Source organism: Rhineura floridana, chromosome 2 (genome assembly GCF_030035675.1).
Source record: "Rhineura floridana isolate rRhiFlo1 chromosome 2, rRhiFlo1.hap2, whole genome shotgun sequence".
In the NCBI taxonomy this organism is placed as follows: Eukaryota; Metazoa; Chordata; class Lepidosauria; order Squamata; family Rhineuridae; genus Rhineura; species Rhineura floridana.
This window is the reverse complement of record NC_084481.1, coordinates 190339527-190358353: the sequence shown is the minus strand read 5'-3', so window position 1 is coordinate 190358353 and position 18827 is coordinate 190339527. Positions and strand designations below refer to the sequence as shown.

Below are 18827 nucleotides of genomic sequence, written 5' to 3'. Positions count from 1 at the left end.
CACATACCATAAGCTTTTAGGTGAGCTGCAAAGCCTTTTTTATTTTGCCAGATCTTTGACCTTGATTGAAACTTTCTATGTTATGGATTATTGCCATATTTTTTTAATTGAAGATTGTTCTGCTGCTGCTTGTTCCTGTTATTTTTATTTACTTGTTTTATTGTCGTGATTTTATATTTTAGGCTTGTTGAAAGAGAAAGGTCTTCAGCAAGCACTGAAAAGACAACAGAGATGGTGCTTGTCTAATATTTAAGGGGAGGGTATTCAAAAGGTAGGCGCCACAGCACTAAAAGTGCACTTCCTATATTGTGTGAAACAGACCTACTGATAAGATGGTATCTGCAGAAGGCCCTCACCTGCAGAGTACAATGATCAACTGAGTATATAAGGTATACATAGCCATGCATTGTGGCACAGAGTGTAAGAGGTGGGAAATGGTCAGCATCCTATCTCCTCAGCTAATCAAGAAACACATTAATTGGCCTGAGGGTGAAATGATGAAGAATATACAGAACTTGCATCTCTTTGATGAAGCAATTGCAAGTACCCATTCCAATCTGGGTTCAGGCCTGGTTATGGGACTGAATCAGCCTTGGTCACCCTGATGGATGACCTTTATTGGGAGAAGGACAGGGGGAGTGCGACCCTGTTATTACTATTTGATCTCTTGGCAATTTGCATGATTGTCTCTCAGCCCCCTGGCAGTTGTGCTGTGGGGTGCCACAGGGTACCATCTTGTCCCCAGTGCTGTTTAACATCTATATGAAGTCCTTGGAAGCGGTCATCAGGAGATTTGGGGTGAGGTGTCAGCAGTAAGCTGATGCTACCCAGCTCTATGTGTCTGTAACATCTGAACTGGGAGAGGCCATGCAAGCCCTGGACCGGTGTCTGGACTCTGTGGTGGGCTAGATGAGGGCCAATAAACTGAAACTGAGTCTGAATCCTAGCAAGATGGAGGCACTGTGGGTTGTTGGTTCCCCAGTTCGGATAATTGGTCAATTGCCTGCTTTGGACAGGGTCATACTCCCTCTGAAACAGCAGGTTTGTAGTCTGTGCTCCCGGATCCATCTTTGTCACTAGAGGCCTGGATGACTTCAGTGGCTAGCTTTTACCAGCTTCGACTGGTAAGACAGCTGTGGCTGTTTCTGGACTGGGATAGTCTGACCACTGTCCAGGCTGGATTACTGTAATGCATTCTATGTGGGGCTGCCCTTGAGATTGGTCCAGAAGCTGCAGCTGGTGCAAAATGCAGCAGCGCAACTGTTCACTGAGGCAAGGTATCGCCAACATGTCATCCCGCTGCTGAAAGAATTGCACTGGCTGCCCATTAGCTACCAGGCCAAGTTCAAGGTTCTGGGTTTAATGTACAAAGCCCTATACAGCTTAGGACCAGGATACCTGAAAGATTGTCTTACCCCTTATATACCCAGTCAATCACTGCATTCTGCAGGTGAGGGCATCCTGCAGATACCGTCTTATCAGGAGGTTCATTCCTTCAGTGTTATGGCACCTACCCTTTGGTATTCCCTCCCCTTAAATATTAGACAGGTAACATCTGTGTTATCTTTTCAATGCCTATTGAAGACCCTCCCCCTTCAACAAGCCTTTTAAGTAAAAACTTTATCCTAGTCTGTGTCTGTGTTGGAGTTGCTTTTTAAGATGTTTTTACAGGTTTTTTTAAAAAAGGATGTTTTGTTTTAATATATTTTAAAGTCTGTTTTTAAGATGTTTTACAATGTTTTGGTGTTTTGTTTGCTGCCCTGGGCTCCTTCTGGGAGGAAGGCAGGATTATTATTATTATTATTATTATTATTATTATTATTATTATTATTATTATTATTATTATTATTATTGATGAGGATGGCTTATGCTTCTTTTTTTGTTGTTGTTCATTCCCAGGACCCTGACCACAGTTTAAAAGGCACAGAATATATTGGGTAAGTGGTGGTAATGCAGCCGAAGCTCTGCTCACGGCCGGAGTTCAATTCCAACGGAAGGAGGAAGTCGAATCTCCGGTAAAAGGGGTCGAGGTCCACTCAGCCTTCCATCCATCCATGGTCGGTAAAATGAGTACCCGGCATATGCTGGGGGGGTAAAGAAAGACCGGGGAAGGAACTGGCAATCCCACCCCATATATACAGTCTGCCTAGTAAACGTTGCAAGACATCACCCTAAGAGTCAGAAACGATTCGCACTATAAGTGTGGGGACACCTTTACCTTTTTATGTGGATCTAGGAGATTGCATCCAAGGGTGTAATCATCTGGGGCTGCAGGGGGTCATAGACCCATTATTTTTTTGGGAGCAGGGTTCCACCCAGGTTCCTATGTACAAGCCAATCAGAGTGAAAGGAGGTGAGTCAGTCACTGAGAAGTTTCTCAGTAGGTAACATACAGCCTTCCCTTTCATGTTGATTGGCTCCTAGAGAGTCTGCTGTAATGGAGTGTGCACTCATGAGATGACATGGAAAGCAAGGGAGATGAGAGAAAGTGGAAAAGGGTGTGTGGATGTGAGGGTGTGTGGCATGACTATCATGAAGGTACCCTGCACTTCTGAATATGCCACTACACTATTGATTGAATCCCAACAATAACCTGCTAACATTTAAAAATTCCATAGCCACAAATAATCTCCCCCTTTCTCCTCTACTATACGAGAACAAATATAGTTTCATCTCTCTTATTCCACAGGAATTACCATTGTTTCCTACACAAGGGTCATGGGGTAAGTATTCAGGTTTCAGAATGGGCGTCCTTGTTAACGATGACCCTGCAGGTTCTGGCACATGAGTACAATACAACTGTGCTGTTTGGAGGATTCTGATGGCTATCTGTGTGAGAGTATTGTTCCCACAGTGCAGCTGAAAAGTTTCATGACGCTAGGCAGGGCCTCATGAAGCGTCTGCCACACAGAAACCCTGTGAGCTGGTCTATGGAACAAATGCAGGGGGAAACGTAACACAATAATACATTTTGTAATGAACATGATGTATATTAGCATACTTTTGCTTGGCTGGAGATCACATTACACCTCTGCCCTCAATACAATACCTTCTGTTATTCCAGAATCCAGAATTCCATGCTAGGGATCGTTAGGAAAGGTACTGAAAATAAAACTACCAATAACATAATGCTGTTATATAAATCTATGGTGTGACTGCATTTAGAATACTGTGAACAGTTCTGGATATTGTAGAGCTGGAAAAGGTTCAGAAAAGGGCAATCAAAATTATCAAGCTGATGGAATGACTCCCCTACGAGGAAAGGTTGCAGCATTTGGGGCTTTTTAGATTAGAGAAAAGGTGAGTAGAAGTGTATAAAATTATGCATGGCATGGAAAAGTGGATAGACAAAAGTTTTTCTCCCTCTCTCTTAACACTAGAACTTGCGGACATCTAGTGAAGCTGAATAATGGAAGATTCAGGACAGGCAAAAGAAAGTACTTTTTCATACAGCACATAATTAAACTATGGAATTCACTCTCACAAGAGCCAGTGATGGCCACCAACTTGGATGGCTTAAAAAGAGGATTAGACAAATTCATGGAGGATAAGGCTATCATTGGCTACTAGTCATGATGTCTATGCTCTGTCTCCACAGTTGGAGGCAGTATGATTCTGAATACCAGTTGCTGGAAACCACAGGAGGGGAGAGTGCTGTTGTGCTCAGGTCCTGCTTGCGGGCTTCCCATGGGCAACTGGTTGGCCACTGTGAGAACAGGATGTAGGGCTAGATGGGCCATTGGCCTGATCCATTAGGCTTTTCTTATGTTCTTAATCTGCCCTGCTGCTCAGATCCCTTGCTAACTCAGCAGTGTAGCACCTGCTTGCCAGCAGAAGGTCCCAGGTTCAATCCCTGGCATTTCCAGGTAGACCTGGTACAGACCTCATCTGGAATTCTGAAGAGCTGCTGCCAGTCAGCGTAGTCCAAGGATAGAGAACTTGTGGCCCCTTGTTGGACTATCATTTCCACCATTCCTGACTCTTGGCCATGCTGGTTGGGGTTGATGAGAGTTGGAGTCCAACTATATCTAGAGGGTCACAGATTCCCTATCTCTGGTATAGATAATACTGTGTTAGATGGACCAATGGTCTGACTTAGTATAAGACAGCTGCTTAATTCTGGCCACAATTATTTATTTATGCATGAACACATGTGGTGCCCATGCTTGTGTGCATGCAGAAATAACTTCTTTATATTCTGCATGCTACACAAGCCTTTTCAGGTCAAAATATTAAGAAAAAAGTAATTCAACATTTTTAATCTTACAAAATGGTATGGTCATTAGTAGCAGAGAGAAGTGATGCCACCACAGCCCACCAGCAATTTAATGGAGGCACTAGTCAGTGAGCCCTTATGACATTCCCATAACCACAGACAAAAAACCACTATCATCTATCTGTTTGCTTGCTGGCTGGCTTGTATACTTTTCTCTCTCATCTGATATTCTAGCTATATGACACCCAAAGCCAGCTACATCAACCATAGTACTACAATATTAAAAAGAAAGTATAAAATAGTAAGTCAATTAAAATACTATCTAAAAATAGTAAAACAAAAATACCATATAGAGCAGCATTTAGCATTCTCAGTTTCCAACTGAACCGGTCTCATTAAAAATATTCTCACCTGTCATCTCAATCCTGATAAGGTTGAGCATAGACAAGGTTTCCAATGGAGAGAGTGCCACACCAAGGCCTGAGTCTTGTGGCCTAGAGAGCTTAGCCTTTTGATCAGCAACTGGGGGTGCATGTCACTTCATGTGGATATCAAACAAGTATACATAAGGAAGGAGGTGCCCCCTAAAGAACAATAGCCTTGGAAGCATTGGAAGTTCTACCTAGGGTGAATTTTGTTTTTCTCCAGCAATGCAATTTTGCCACTTAAAAGCTAGCAATGAGCAGCTTCCACCCAGTAAATGTGCTATCTGAAGGAACAATTGTCTACAACAAATGAATAACCACCATGCACACTTGGCACAAAGTAAAATATTGTCTGGAAAGACCCCCAGAAGCCCAGTTGTATGTACTAAGTTTTTCATGTGGTCTTCTGTGTCACAGATTATAGTGGTTAGAAACTATGGGAGATAACAATGACTTTTAGAAATTTAATTAGCAGCCATGTGAAAAGAAAATGAATGAGGTGTAATGTGATCTTAAATATAAGGCAATATCAGTGCAATGCCACTTATGACCCTCAAGGACAGAATTCTTCTCTCCTGCCATTTAAAACCATGACATGAACTAGTATAGCACACTGCAATAATACACTTTATGTCTTGTTACCAGGAAGATTGACAAATTGGAAAGAGTTCAGCAAAGAGCAACCAAATGATTAAAGAGCTAGAGAGAATGTGATTTATGGTGCATAATTTAAGTAAACAGTTTTATAGCTTGGTTAAGCATTGACTGGTGGGGGGGTGCTATAGGAAGGTGAAAGCCCAAGGGATGTTGGGGGGAAGATTAGGAGAACAGTATGCAAATATCTGAAGCATGCAGACCCAATGAAGAGGGGATATCTATAGTATGAACACAATTAATGTGACAAAATATTGAAAGATAGCAAGTAGGAAGTAAGGACTAACACTATGCTGGTGTCAAAGGCAAAAAAGGGTAGTTTCCATTAGTAACTCTAAATACGATTCTGCCAACTATAGCTTTGACTATAAACCCACACCATATTTTACGGACACCATATTAGTTAATAATTTCTTAATGCTGCCATCATTCATTTGCAAGTGAACAAGTGAGAAGTGGCTATAATTTTGTGGTAGAACGCATGTTGGGCACGCAGAAGGTCAGCAGTTCAATCTCTTGCATATCCAGTTAAAGAACAGATCAGGTAGCACATGATAGAAAAAGGCTTCTACCTGAGGCCTTTGAAAGCTGCTGCCATCTAAGTCACCACTGCCAGTCATAGTATACAACACTGGGCTAGATAAACAAACTGTCTGACCTGGTATAAGGCAGGTTCCTATGTTCCAGCGCTGTTGATGCTTGAGACCTTTTATACCCTGATCTGTGGTGAGACATGAAGCTGTGTATACCGACATAGTTACAATGTACAAGGACAGATCCATCCTGCTTTGTTATATATCAGTTGCAACTCCACTGAAAGTCTTTCCCAACATATCTCATGCATGTAGCATTGTGCCTGTGAAAGCTGACTCTGAGCAACTAAAATGCTTTTTAGGCCGCCTCGAACTTTAGTTGTCCTCAGACTTCCCACTTCTGCCACATAAGAGGTGTGTCACATGAAATCTTTGTGCAAGAACACTATGCCACACAACACATGGTAATGTCATAATATCCAGGAGAGGCTGAGGCAGTCAGCAGCACAGCAGAAGTCATGACTTTGCAATGATTTGCCAGCAAAGGGGCTCATCATAGGATTAAGCTTTAATGATGCAATTTTTAGAAGAGTAGGCCCAGTTAAGCACTAGCAGAACACAGAACTTCAATAAATGTGTACAATCCAGCAATTGATTTGTTAGCACACAAACACACACACACACACAAATCTGGTGGTCAGCTTTCACAATATGAAAATTTTAGTGTCATTATGATTGGTGCTGTAGACAATCTGATAGTGACCTTACTAATAAACCATTATTTCAGTTCAGTGTTAGGAACCAATCCTCAGCCTTAGAACACAATCTACATCCCATTAAAGTGAAAAACAAAACTCTTGTCAATTTTATTAGGTATGTATTTAACTCTAAAATTATTTTTCCAAATAATAATACTTGGCCTGTGCAGTTTAGGCCTAGTTTTCAGCTAGATGGTAGATTTATGTTGCGCTGTATCACTTCAGATTGTGTGTGTGTGTGTGGGGAGTGCTTACAAGGGAAAGAGTTCTAGCCTAACCTTCTCCACAACACAGTGTATTTTTACAAAAATTGACTGAAATGTTATTTTATGCATGGAAGACAATTCAGTCATGTGAGCCCCCACTTACAGTCCAAAGTGGTGCAGCACAAAAGCTGATTTTCCGTTTCACTGAGACATAGGCCTTAATGCATATAAATTGTGACTTTTAATTTTTTAAAAAAATCTTCATAGTATGATTTGAAACTAATGCTAATGAAAGTTCAAGAGGAAAGCATAAAAGCAGAACTACAGCTGAATGTCAAAAAGACTAAAGTAATGACTACAGAAGATTTATGTAACTTTATAGTTGACAATGAGGATATTGAACTTGTCAAGGATTATCAATACCTTGGCACAGTCATTAACCAAAATGGAGACAATAGTCAAGAAATCAGAAGGCTAGGACTGGGGAGGGCAGCTGTGAGAGAACTAGAAAAGGTCCTCAAATGCAAAGATGTATCACTGAACACTAAAGTCAGGATCATTCAGACCATGGTACTCCCGATCACTATGTATGGATGTGAAAGTTGGACAGTGAAAAAAGTGGATAAGAGAAAAATCAACTCATTTGAAATATGGTGCTGGAGGAGAGCTTTGCGGATACCATGGACTGTGAAAAAGACAAATAATTGGGTGAGAACAAATTAAACCAGAACTATCATTAGAAGCTAAAATGATGAAACTGAGGTTATCATACTTTGGACACTTAATGAGAAGACATGATTCATTAGAAAATATAATAATGCTGGGGAAAACAGAAGGGAGTAGTAAAAGAGGAAGGCCAAACAAGAGATGGATTGATTCCATAAAGGAAGCCACAGACCTGAACTTACAAGATCTGAGCAGCGTGGTTCATGATAGATGTTCTTGGAGGTCACTGATTCATAGGGCCGCCTTAAATCATAATCGACTTGGAGGCACATAACAACAAAGTATACAGTTTACTGAAACTTTATGATGTTTATCTGAACTGGTGAAATTAAGCAGTAAAGATATAAAAGTCAATTGACTGAAATGCCTTTAACTGACAAACAGTAGAAGCATCTAGAACCTAGGCTCCAAGCATAATAAAGCTTAGCTGCTCAGTGATTCTGTTAATCTACTGCTGCTACTGCTACTACTCAGAGCTTGGAAGTAATTCATTACTTTTTTGAGGAACAAGTGGGTAATTCCTTTACATTTTGTTTGTAATAGAACTAGGAGTGATTTTATTACTTTTGTGGAATAATTGTAATGTTTCCAGCATTACATTTGGGCATTACTTGGGGAGGGGGGGAGCAGGGGAAGTCTTCTGCTCCTTTGATTTGTGGATGAAAATCATGTGCCTCAAACTGGGCTTCTGTGCAGAGTCGCTCTTCCCTCATGCTCTGTGGGTGAGTAGGAGATGATGTGGGAGGATGTGGAGAGAGAGATGGGGTGGAGTGGAGAAAACAATTGTTTTAAAAATGGATGGTGGTGGTGAAGAATGGATGGTATGGAAGTATGGACTGCCTTCAAGTCGATTCCGACTTATAGTGACCCTATGAATAGGGTTTTCATGGTAAGCAGTATTCAGAGGGGGTTTACCATTGCCTCTCTCTGAGGCTGAGAGGCAGTGACTGGCCCTAGGTCACCCACTGAGCTTCATGGCTGCATGGGGATTCGAACCCTGGTCTCCCAGGTCGTAGTCCAACACCTTAACCATTACACCACACTGGCTCTTGGTGAAGAATGGAGTGGAGGGGAAAAGGAGCCAGAGGAAAAGAACGTGGATAAAGGAGGAGAAGGAGGCAGCAGCAGAATGGAGATAAAGAACTGTGGAGGTGAAAGATGACAATGTGTTTGTGTGTGTGTGTGTGTGTGTGTGAGAGAGAGAGAGAGAGAGAGAGAGAGAGAGAGAGAGAGAGAGAGAGAGTACTGTGTTTGCACTTGGCACACAAAGTGGCCTCCACCACCCTCTCTGGCTACTGTGCTGCATTTGCAGTATTTTAACTTTTTTGCATCTCAGTGGAAAATGTTTGCTGGGTGAGTGTCCCTCAATTGGTGGCAGGGCAGGATCCGGAAGGTGGTTAAATGAGAGAGATTATGCTTGCTGGCTGAGTGGGGGGGGTTGCACTTGGTTTGACGTGCAAGGATCTGAGTAGTGGCCTCTGCCTCCCTCCCCACCTCCCTTACCAGCGGAGAAACCACCATTGCTATCTTTAAAAGAATTATTCTACTACCTCTGTATGTGTGTGTCTATTTTTAATGTTGTTTTAGGCTACTTAGATGTGCCACAGCCAAGGCCAGCACCTTGTAGGCCTTTTTTTAAAAAGTAACTGAACTGTAATTGTAGTGATTACTTTTGAGAAAAAGTAAAGCAATCAGTTACTTTCAGAGCAATTGTAATTGTAACAGTAATTACTACTTTTGGGGCCATGTAATTGTAACTGTAATTTGTTACTTTTTAAAAGTTACCTTCCAAGCTCTGCTACTGCTGAATATAGCCGCTACATTGCTACTTGCAAAATGTAACCTCTGAATGTACCGGTCACTTGATTGGTGGCTATTTGATAGGTTGTGTGTGAACAAGCGCTGAACAATCCATAAACACACACATGCGCATGAGCACCATATAGGAACATAGGAAGCTGTCTTATACTAAGTCAGACCATTGGACCATCTAGCTCAGTATTGCCTACACTGACTGGCAGGGTCTCTCCAGGATTTCAGACAGGATTCTCTCCTAGCCTTTCTGGAGATGCCAGGGATCAAACCTGGGGCCTTCTGCATGCAAGGCAGATGCTCTACTAACTGAGCTACAGCCCTTCCTCATATTATATTATATTATATTATATTATATTATATTATATTATATTATATTATATTATATTATATTATATTATATTATATTATATTATATTATATTATATTATATTATATTATATTATATTATATTATATTATATTATATTAAAATCTAGGTGAGGATCCAAAGTTATGTGACCTCAGGCATGATTTTTTTCAAGAAGCAGTCCCTCAGGTCTGTGTTGAACTGGGGCTCCTAGCACTTAAGCTCTGGTGCAGGGCTGAGGAACCTATAGCCCTCCTGATGTTATTGGATTCCAACTTCCATCAGCACAATCTATGCTGCAATGTCAGACTGCCTAAGTATATAGTCAACTGACCCAAGGGCCAATCCCAGTGCACCAGATCCTTAAAAAACCAGCTAGCCTCAAAATGTGCTTCTCAGTCTTCACAAATTTTGGACTGCAACTCCCATTATCCCTGACCATTGGCCATGCTGACTAGGGCTGATGGGAGTTGTAGTCCACCACATCTGGAGGGCATCATGTTGGCTGCCCCCAGTGGTAGCTGATCCCCACTGGGACTGGTGGGGCAGAAAGCAGAGAGAGAGAGAGAGAGAGAGAGAGAGAGAGAGAGAGGCCACCAGTAGGTGGAGCCAGAGCTAGTAACAGGCAGAGCCAACTAATTCTAGTTTTATCCCCATCCTCCTCCAGTTTAATTCTATAAAGGCAACACTAAGACTAAGGAGGAGGATGCTGACAGCAAGTCCCCACCCCCACCCTGGGCTGGTTGTGAGTAAGGAGGTAAGCAGGTGAAGTCAGGCTGAAGAGAAACTGAGGTTGGTGGGGCAGTGCCTCACTCACTCTAACGAACCAGCCTCCACTGGCTACTATTCCTCCAGTGTGAGGATACTAAGTGCCTGCTCACTGTCTATGGAATGTGTTCTTTGCCTGGCTTTGACTACTCACTGCCTCTCCTGATCCTTTATTGCTACCTTAGATTTTGACTGCTGCTTGTTTTGGTCCATACACCTGCCTCTTTTGGACTGACGGCCAGTTCTGCTGGACCTTCAACCAGACTGCTTGGATCCTAACAATGCCTCATGGCAAACTACTTTTGAAAGTAAGGGGAATTCCAAAAGCAGTTTTTAACATGCTGTTCAAATTAGGGGTGGGGATGGGGTTGTGCGCTAGGCTAGCGCAAGCCCTTTGTACAAGCCTAACTCTTTGGATCCCTGCGCTAGACCTGAAGAGCTGTTCTCCTCTGTTCCTCATTAAATTGGCATTTGTTTTTTAAAATCCAAGTTCCTACTCTCCTTTGCTTGAGCCACACTTCACTATTCTTGAGTGCCCTTTTAAAATCATTTCCTTGGTAACAGATAGACCCTGTGCGCTATCTATTCATGCCACTTCAACACTGATAATTTTAACTGTCTTCTCCCGCTATACTTCCCCTCTCAATTTTTTTCTAACTTACATCCAATAGCTAAGGCATTTCTTTGTAGAAAACATCTTACTATAAACGTGGGAGCAAAAACTGCAACCTTGGACACTAAAGAAGCACACCAATTCAGTATTATCTTCTCAAGCACAGTTGGTAATTAGCTTTTGGAGATTTAGGTTACAAGAAAAGCCTTTAGTGTTAATTATTTTTGTCTAAAAAGGTACGTTACCCTTTCTGAAGACAGTAAAGAATGTTGAAAAGAAAATTAGTATCATGTCACTTTTGGGTCCCACAGCAGTACAATTACCTGTATTCGGTCTTCAGGAAGTTCTGTTTTCATAGCCAGCATCTCCCTTGCATAAACGTCAGGATAATGGGCCTCGTTGAATGCTTTTTCCAGCTCCTCCAGTTGATAGGATGTGAAGATTGTCCTGATGGAAACAGAACTGACTGATGAAAAAAATAAAAGTGAAACAAAATGTTGAACAATCCTAAAAGGATGAAGGGCCAAAGGAAATGCTTACAGAGCAAATAAAACATAGAAATAGGTTATTTTACAGATGGCTGAACCCTAGGATGAGAAAGCCATAGGAAGTAAAAGTATGATATGTAGTTCATAATGGGTAAGACTCAGCCAAAGTAAAGCACTTTGCTGTCTGATCCTACCCATGTCGCATTTCTCTCAGTGTGATACTCCCATGTAAGTATGCATAGGATTGTAGCCTTCAAGTCTCATTTATTTAAGTGGAAGACATAAATATGTGCTTAAAGCCCTCCAGTTGAATTGAAACAAATGAAACTTTAGCTGGGGGCTATCCATATTCAGAAATCAAACCAAATCTCTTAACAAATGAAGAATGAAGATATTATTTAAAACGAATCAAAGGGCAAGGGGAGTTAAAAAAATGTTTAAAGTATTACACATTTTTAGCAAGTTAAGAACATAAGAAAATAAGAGGAGCCTGCTGGATCAGGCCAGTGGCCCATCTAGTCCTGCATCCTGTTCTCACAGTGGCCAAACAGGGGCCTGGGGGAAGCTCGCAAGCAGGACCCGAGTGCAAGAACACTCTCCCCTCCTTCCGGCAACTGGTTTTCAGAAGCATACTGCCTCTGACTAGGGTGGCAGAGCACAGCCATCATGGCTAGTAGCCATTGATAGCCCTGTCCTCCATGAATTTGTCTAATCTTCTTTTAAAGCCATCCAAGCTGGTGGCCATTACTGCGTCTTGTGGGAGCAAATTCCATAGTTTAACTATGTGCTGAGTAAAGAAGTACTTCCTTTTGTCTGTCCTGAATCTTCCAACATTCAGCTTCTTTGAATGTCCACAAGTTCTAGTATTATGAGAGAGGGAGAAAAACTTTTCTCTATCCACTTTTTCAATGCCATGCATAATTTTATACACTTCTATCATGTCTCCTCTGACCCGCCTTTTCTCTAAACTAAAAAGCCCCAAATGCTGCAACCTTTCCTCATAAGGGAGTCGCTCCATCCCCTTGATCATTCTGGTTGCCGTCTTCTGACCCTTTTCCAACTCTATAATATCCTTTTTGAGATGAGGCGACCAGAACTGTACACAGTATTCCAAATGCGGCCGCACCATAGATTTATACAACGGCATTATGATATCGGCTGTTTTATTTTCAAGACCTTTCCTAATTATCACTAGCATGGAATTTGCCTTTTTCACAGCTGCCGCACACTGGGTCGACATTTTCATTGTGCTGTCCACTACAACCCCGAGGTCTGTCTCCTGGTCGGTCACCACCAGTTCAGACCCCATGAGCGTATATGTGAAATTAAGATTTTTTGCTCCAATATGCATAATTTTACACTTGTTTATATTGAATTGCATTTGCAAATTACTAAATGGGTAGTCTTTTTTATATACTTTCTTCTGTTATTTGTTAATAAAATCATCACACACAAAAAATTCCTAACTAACTACTAGAAAGGTTTAAATTAAGGGAAAGCACCACCTCATAGAAAGCCAAATCAGAAAAAATCAAAAGTAGCACCCCAAATATCTGCCTGGTGTTTCAAGCCAAAAAATGTGGAGTCAATATAATTTTGACTTTCATATTGGTTTCTCATCCTTCCTTCAAGAATTCAGAGTGGCATACATGGTGAACATGTATACCATTCCTCTGTATGTATGCTAGGCTCTTACACTGTAATTAAAATTTTACTCTAAATAAAATCTGTTTTTGCTTCTCTAGGCTGTGATTCTAAGCACCCTCATTTGGATATAAGCTCCTTTGTAATCCATAGTGTTTGCTTTCAAATAAATTTGTTTCTCATATATTTCTCACATATAGCATACAGCTCCAAATATAGAAAAGACATCTCTATTAGTAATTAGACATGTTAAGAATTAAACTTTTTGTTGTGTTTTGTGTTCTTCAGGCTATTATTTTGCCTCTCTGTTTCAATAAGGATGCTAATTTGTTGATTTGATTTCAGGTATTATAATAATAACTAAACTAATCAGTTATGGATTTCTTAAAAATGACTTCCAGATTAGAATCAGCATTACTTCTGCGAAATGTAACATTGCACTCTCTATGTATAACATAGTGCTAAAACAAAAATCTAACAAAATTTAGCAAATTTGCTACATTCAAACCCATCATTGTCAATCCAGTTAAGTAGCTCTGAATTCTGTAACATGTGATTTTCAGTGACAAAGACTCGTGCTTTGAGGTGAAAAGACTTTGGTTTCTCCTATCAGTACCCATATAGTGTGTGGCTTCATGGTGAAGGTTGGATTTTTTGGAAAAAGGCAATTTTTAAAGAATAAAACCCATTATTTGTTTCTCATTCTTTTCTCTTTTTTGGCAATGGAGCATTCAACTCATCATCTTCAAATGGAAATATTATAACACCAGTTCACATAACATGCAGTATGCAGTTTAAAATTATGGGGAATTATCTAGTCCTCACCTTCTCCTTTCCTAAAATATTGAAAGTGCCCAGTCTTTCCTCATCTGTTAATTTTATATTTTTGTAGGTGACTTGAGCACCACATAGATCCATAACAGTAACCTAAGTGCCACTGCCTCCAGCAGTTTAGCTTATCTGTACTATACTGTCAATAGCATATTAAACACCCTATTACTTCACCTCTTCAAAACAATTAATTTTATATTAAGGACACACTTCTTCCAGTCTTATCTGTCCCAAATTCCTCCTCACAGACAGATATACCCAAAACTAGCATCTGGGATTGGAAACAAATGGAAGCAGAAGTGGAGATGAAGAAAGATGCCTGCAGAGGAGACAACCTGCAGATCCCTTTCATGTTCCTGTTGTGCCGCAAGTCTGAATGAACATTAGGCTCTCCATACCAATTTCTGATGCTTGGAAATCCTCTGGTTCTATGATTACACTATCTTGGAAGCAGTCTGCATTTCAATATTTTAGTTCATCTAAATGTGTGTGTTTGTATACACACATGTAAATAAACCCAAAGTAATTTGAAATCAAGCCCCCTTCAAGAAATACAGCTTTGAGGAAAAAATCCAAGTCACTTATTAAAAATAAAACAAAATATAATGTAGACATTTCCAATAAATCAGCCAAGATACTTTCAAATAACCTCCCAGCATTTAAAATCTAAAGATCAATAGTAATGTTAACAAAAAAAGTGTTACTACAAAGGACCTCTTCAGCAATCAAGCCTTTATTGATATTTGTGTATGAACAATAAACAAATTGTTTATCCTTTGGGTCCCCTCCTCCCCAACAGGTCTCTGCTCTTGCCCTCTCAGAATCACAGCTAATGCTGATGGAGCAAGCTCATTTAACCATTCAGTATCTTTCTCTCAAGGCAAATTGAAAACTGTTTCTCTCATTATGTATCTTCAGTTGAGGAAATTGGAGGAGGGGCAGCTTAAAAAACCACCCCATTCTCCTCTTTTCTTGCAGGATATATTTCCTGTCAAAAACAAATGGTAGAATGCATCCTTGTAAAATGCAGACTTGAATTTCGTTTTTTAATAAAATCCACTCAGTTCCCAAAACAAAACAAAAAAGCTGACATTTCCGTTTTGGTTGCTTACATAGGATAGAAAGCAATTTCTAGCATCTCTCCACTTTGCAACTACTTGTTGGAGAAGCATTTTTTTATATGTGAACTAATTGTTTTAAAAACCAAATATGTTGGATAAGAAAAATAGTTTTTTAGTGAAAAAAAATGAAATTATTAGGAAACAGCTCTTGAATCCAGCTGCATTCTGGATCCAGAAAGGAAATCCACTCCAATTTTAATCTGGATCTAAACATTGAACCCACCCCCTTGCATCAGTCCAGTACATCTAGGAAGTTCTTGTTCACATTTGTTCTGAGCACATCAGCGAAAGAGAAGCATTTTCTTTGTCACAGCAGTTGTAATAGTTAAGGAAAAATGAACCCTTATTTGCCCTTTCCTCATTCCAGTCAACTTTTCACAGGAAAGTTTTCTTAAACCACAGACACTCTGTCCCTTGGCAAAATCTAATTATTTCCCAAAACCATACCCAAATAGATGAACTGATGTTCCTTTGTTTTGAATTTCAAGAATAACGGAATTGACATTGTCTCGGAGTATCTTCCCTGGCCACCCCTGCAGTCCTACCAGAGACACGGGCATTTCATTTCCATAGAAACTTTGGAAGGAGGACCATGTCCCTTTTCCTGAGGGCAAACTGCCTGAGTCCAGCTTGCCCTCCTGCTACTATGGCAGATCGGAAGATCTCTTCACTTTCTCATGCCCTCACCTGCATCTCCTGTCTGCAAACTAAACACTTTAAAATACTTTATTGCTAGTTAATGAAATTGAAGGGAGTGGATATATTCCTTGCACCCTTAAATCAGCCATCCTTGATACCTCGAAGATCCCCGTGTTTCTTCCTGAGCAGAAGCCAGCCAGATAATTTATAGGATGCCTTTTATAACTTGTAATTTAAACAACGACAAAAACACACAAAGATTCTGGCTGCGTACTAACTCGATTTTTAAAGGATCCTCAAATGTGCAAATAAATGCTTAATTTCTTTCATTTAAAAAAAAAAAAACAGCCGAAAAGACAACTGGAGAATAAGGAGTGCAGGGGTTCCTGAGGACAGCTCCTTCCATGCTGTGCCTCTATGACAATGGACCACTAGGCGAGGAAGGCGGATTACATCCCTTCCGCCTTGAAAGAAGGGAAGGTGCTGGCTGGCAACTTGCCAGAACGACAAAAACGAGGGAGATTCATTTTGTCTCTTGGGTTTGATATTGAAACAAAAAACGGCACACAGAACAAGAGGAAAGGTGGACACGAAAAGTCCACCCTGTCTCCTCCCTTCGAGCTTTTTGTTGGAGTCGGGCCTCTGGTCCCGCCAAGGAGACCCTGATGAGGACGAAGGGACGCGGCTGGATGGAGGCAGCCGGGAAGGGTACACCTCTCTCTCCCTGGTACATTTCCATAGCTCTGCTCTCTTCACCACCGCTCCCCTCCCCACAACACGATCAAGGAGCCGATCCCTACCCCATTGATCCTGAGGCTAGAGTCCCGAAAGTAGAGATGGGGGGGGGGTTTGTCCCTAGGATATCCTCCTGCCCCAGACTCAAGAGCAGAGTGTCTGCCTTACCTGTGCCGCCTCTTCTTCCTCTTCTTGCTCTGGTTCAAGGAGGATTTGGACATCTTTCTGTCGCTGGAGGAAACATCCTCGGAATCTGGGGACAGAAAGGCGGCAGCGATGGGGATGCGGCAAGACCTCCTGGTGTGTGTGTTTTGTCTCCCCTCCCGGCTCCCCAAGGACACTCCAGGCTGACAGGGGAGCCTCACCCTCAGGCCTTTGTCCTAACTTGCCCGGATCGGGGCTTCGGGGGGCTTTTTTCGTTTGCTCGGCACAGATTTCAGTTCCTGGCCGGGGCTGCGGGCGGGCGAGTCGGTGCCCTCTTGGAGGTCTTTCAATCCTGGAGTCGCCTCGGTCTCTTTGGGCTCATTTTCCTGCGTCTCCCTCCTGGACTTGGATCCCACTTTTGTTTCCAAGCCAGCGGCTTACCCGACATTTCTACCGTTTCTAAATATCACTTTAAAAATACATAATTTAAAAAGAAAAATAAGGAGATGGCGCAACGCCCATAAATCTGGGAGGTTTAATAGCCGCATTTGGGCGAGCCTAGGAGTGGGACCCCAAAGCTTGCAATTTGGGCGATCCTAGGAACTCTTTATGCCTCTTATCAACCCTACATTTATTGGACAGGGCAAGAAAAATTTGGACTTCGAGCCAGGGGAACTAGAGCACGTCGATGAGAATAGACACTCTACTCGCCTCTCCGCCTATAAGGAGCTTCTGTAGTTTCTCTTAATTTTATCCGTTTTAAAATTATTATTATTATTATTATTATTAAAATCTGATATTATTTTTCATATTATTTTTATTCCCCTCAGCTTATTGTAATAAATCGGGACCTTTGGCCGGGAAAATGCAGCTCTAAACGGCCCCGGGCCGCATTTCCGTCTAATAATCCCATGTCCTCAGGAAGGAGGAGAGCCGGTGGCTGAAACTGGAGCTGAATCCTGGCCCCCGAGGTCTGCCTCCGGAGGCCCCCTACCACTTCTCATTTCCCCCCTTCGCTTATCATTCGTTATTATTAATTTTGATGCTTATAGTCTGTAAAAAAAGGCGGGAGAGGGAAGATGCTTCGCCAGTTTTTAAAAGGTCACATCTGGAAGAAACGGAGATCCCTGAGAAGGGGAGTGGAGGAGGCAGTGTTGGCCCAGAAATGCACCTCCCAATCTCTGGGAGGCTCCTCACTCACAGCCCTGCTGGGTGGGTTGGGACGCCGGGAGCAGCCTCTGGGACTGGCAGCAGCGTTGGAGGTGCGGTTGGCCAGAGCTCTCTAGGTCCCCCAGTTGCCTTGCAAGCGAGTCGAGGTCTCAAGCCTCCCTGAGGTGGCACCTCTCTCTTTCTCTCTCTCTCTCTCTCTCTCTCTCTGTCTCTCCCGGCTGCCCCTTCCTCCCGGGCTCGGGGCCCTCCTGCTCCTCCTCCTCCCAACTGGTTTGCGGCGCCGGGGGAGCTCTACCTGAGCTGGCTGTCTGGCTGGTGTCTAGCTGCGCGGGGGCTCGGCCCAGCGGCTGCAGGTGGACGCTGGGCGGGTCCGCCAGGACCTCCAAGAAAGTGGGCTGCGCGTAGAAGCCTGGGAGACTGCCGGCGCTCAGCAAGCCCATGCCCACGCTGCCCACCCCGGCGGGGCTGAGGACGGAGCGGGCCGCCAGCAGGTGCCCGGCGGGTAAGGAGTCCAGGGCTGCGCGAGGGTGCGAAGGCGGCTCCTTGTTCAAGCCCAGGATCTCCTGGATGCCGAAGCCGGTGCAGCGAGGCGCCGTGGGGCCCGAGCAGGGCTTGGCTCCCGTGACTACGGCCCTTACCGTGCCCCCTGCCCCTGTGGGGCCGGAGGCCGGCGGTGGAGGCGCGCCGTCGGGGGCTTTGAGCTTGCCGGGTAGGTTGTGGGCGAGCGCATCCCCCGCTTTGCCCGTCATGCTGCGGCTGGTCCCTTGTGCCCGCTCCGGGGAATGCTCGGGAGCCCCCGCCTCAGGCCCTTTTTATACGCCCAGCCTGGAGCCCAACTGGGGTCAGAGCTGAGCAGCCAATCACAGGGACCAGCCGCGATTAGGAATTCCAAAAAGCCAAATGGGGGGGGGGAGGTGAGGAAAGAGAAGGGGGGAGGCCCGTCGGGGGGGCGGCCTGGGGGCGCGCGGGTAGCTGCGCGCAGAGGAGTCTGAGCGG

General features: G+C 43.0%; 1 protein-coding gene across 1 annotated transcript in view; it reads right to left on the bottom strand.

Annotated features, from left to right (window-relative positions):
• Positions 1-18580, bottom strand: part of VSX2 (visual system homeobox 2) — a 55425-nt gene extending 36845 nt beyond the window's left edge. Inside the window, exons 1-3 of the mRNA XM_061613230.1 lie at positions 18127-18580; positions 16686-16770; positions 11383-11506 (exon numbers count right to left, since the gene is read on the bottom strand). Coding sequence (XP_061469214.1) covers positions 11383-11506; positions 16686-16770; positions 18127-18580 — 663 coding nt within the window. The remainder of the gene's footprint in view (positions 1-11382; positions 11507-16685; positions 16771-18126) is intronic.
• Positions 18581-18827: the final 247 nt, after the last annotated feature.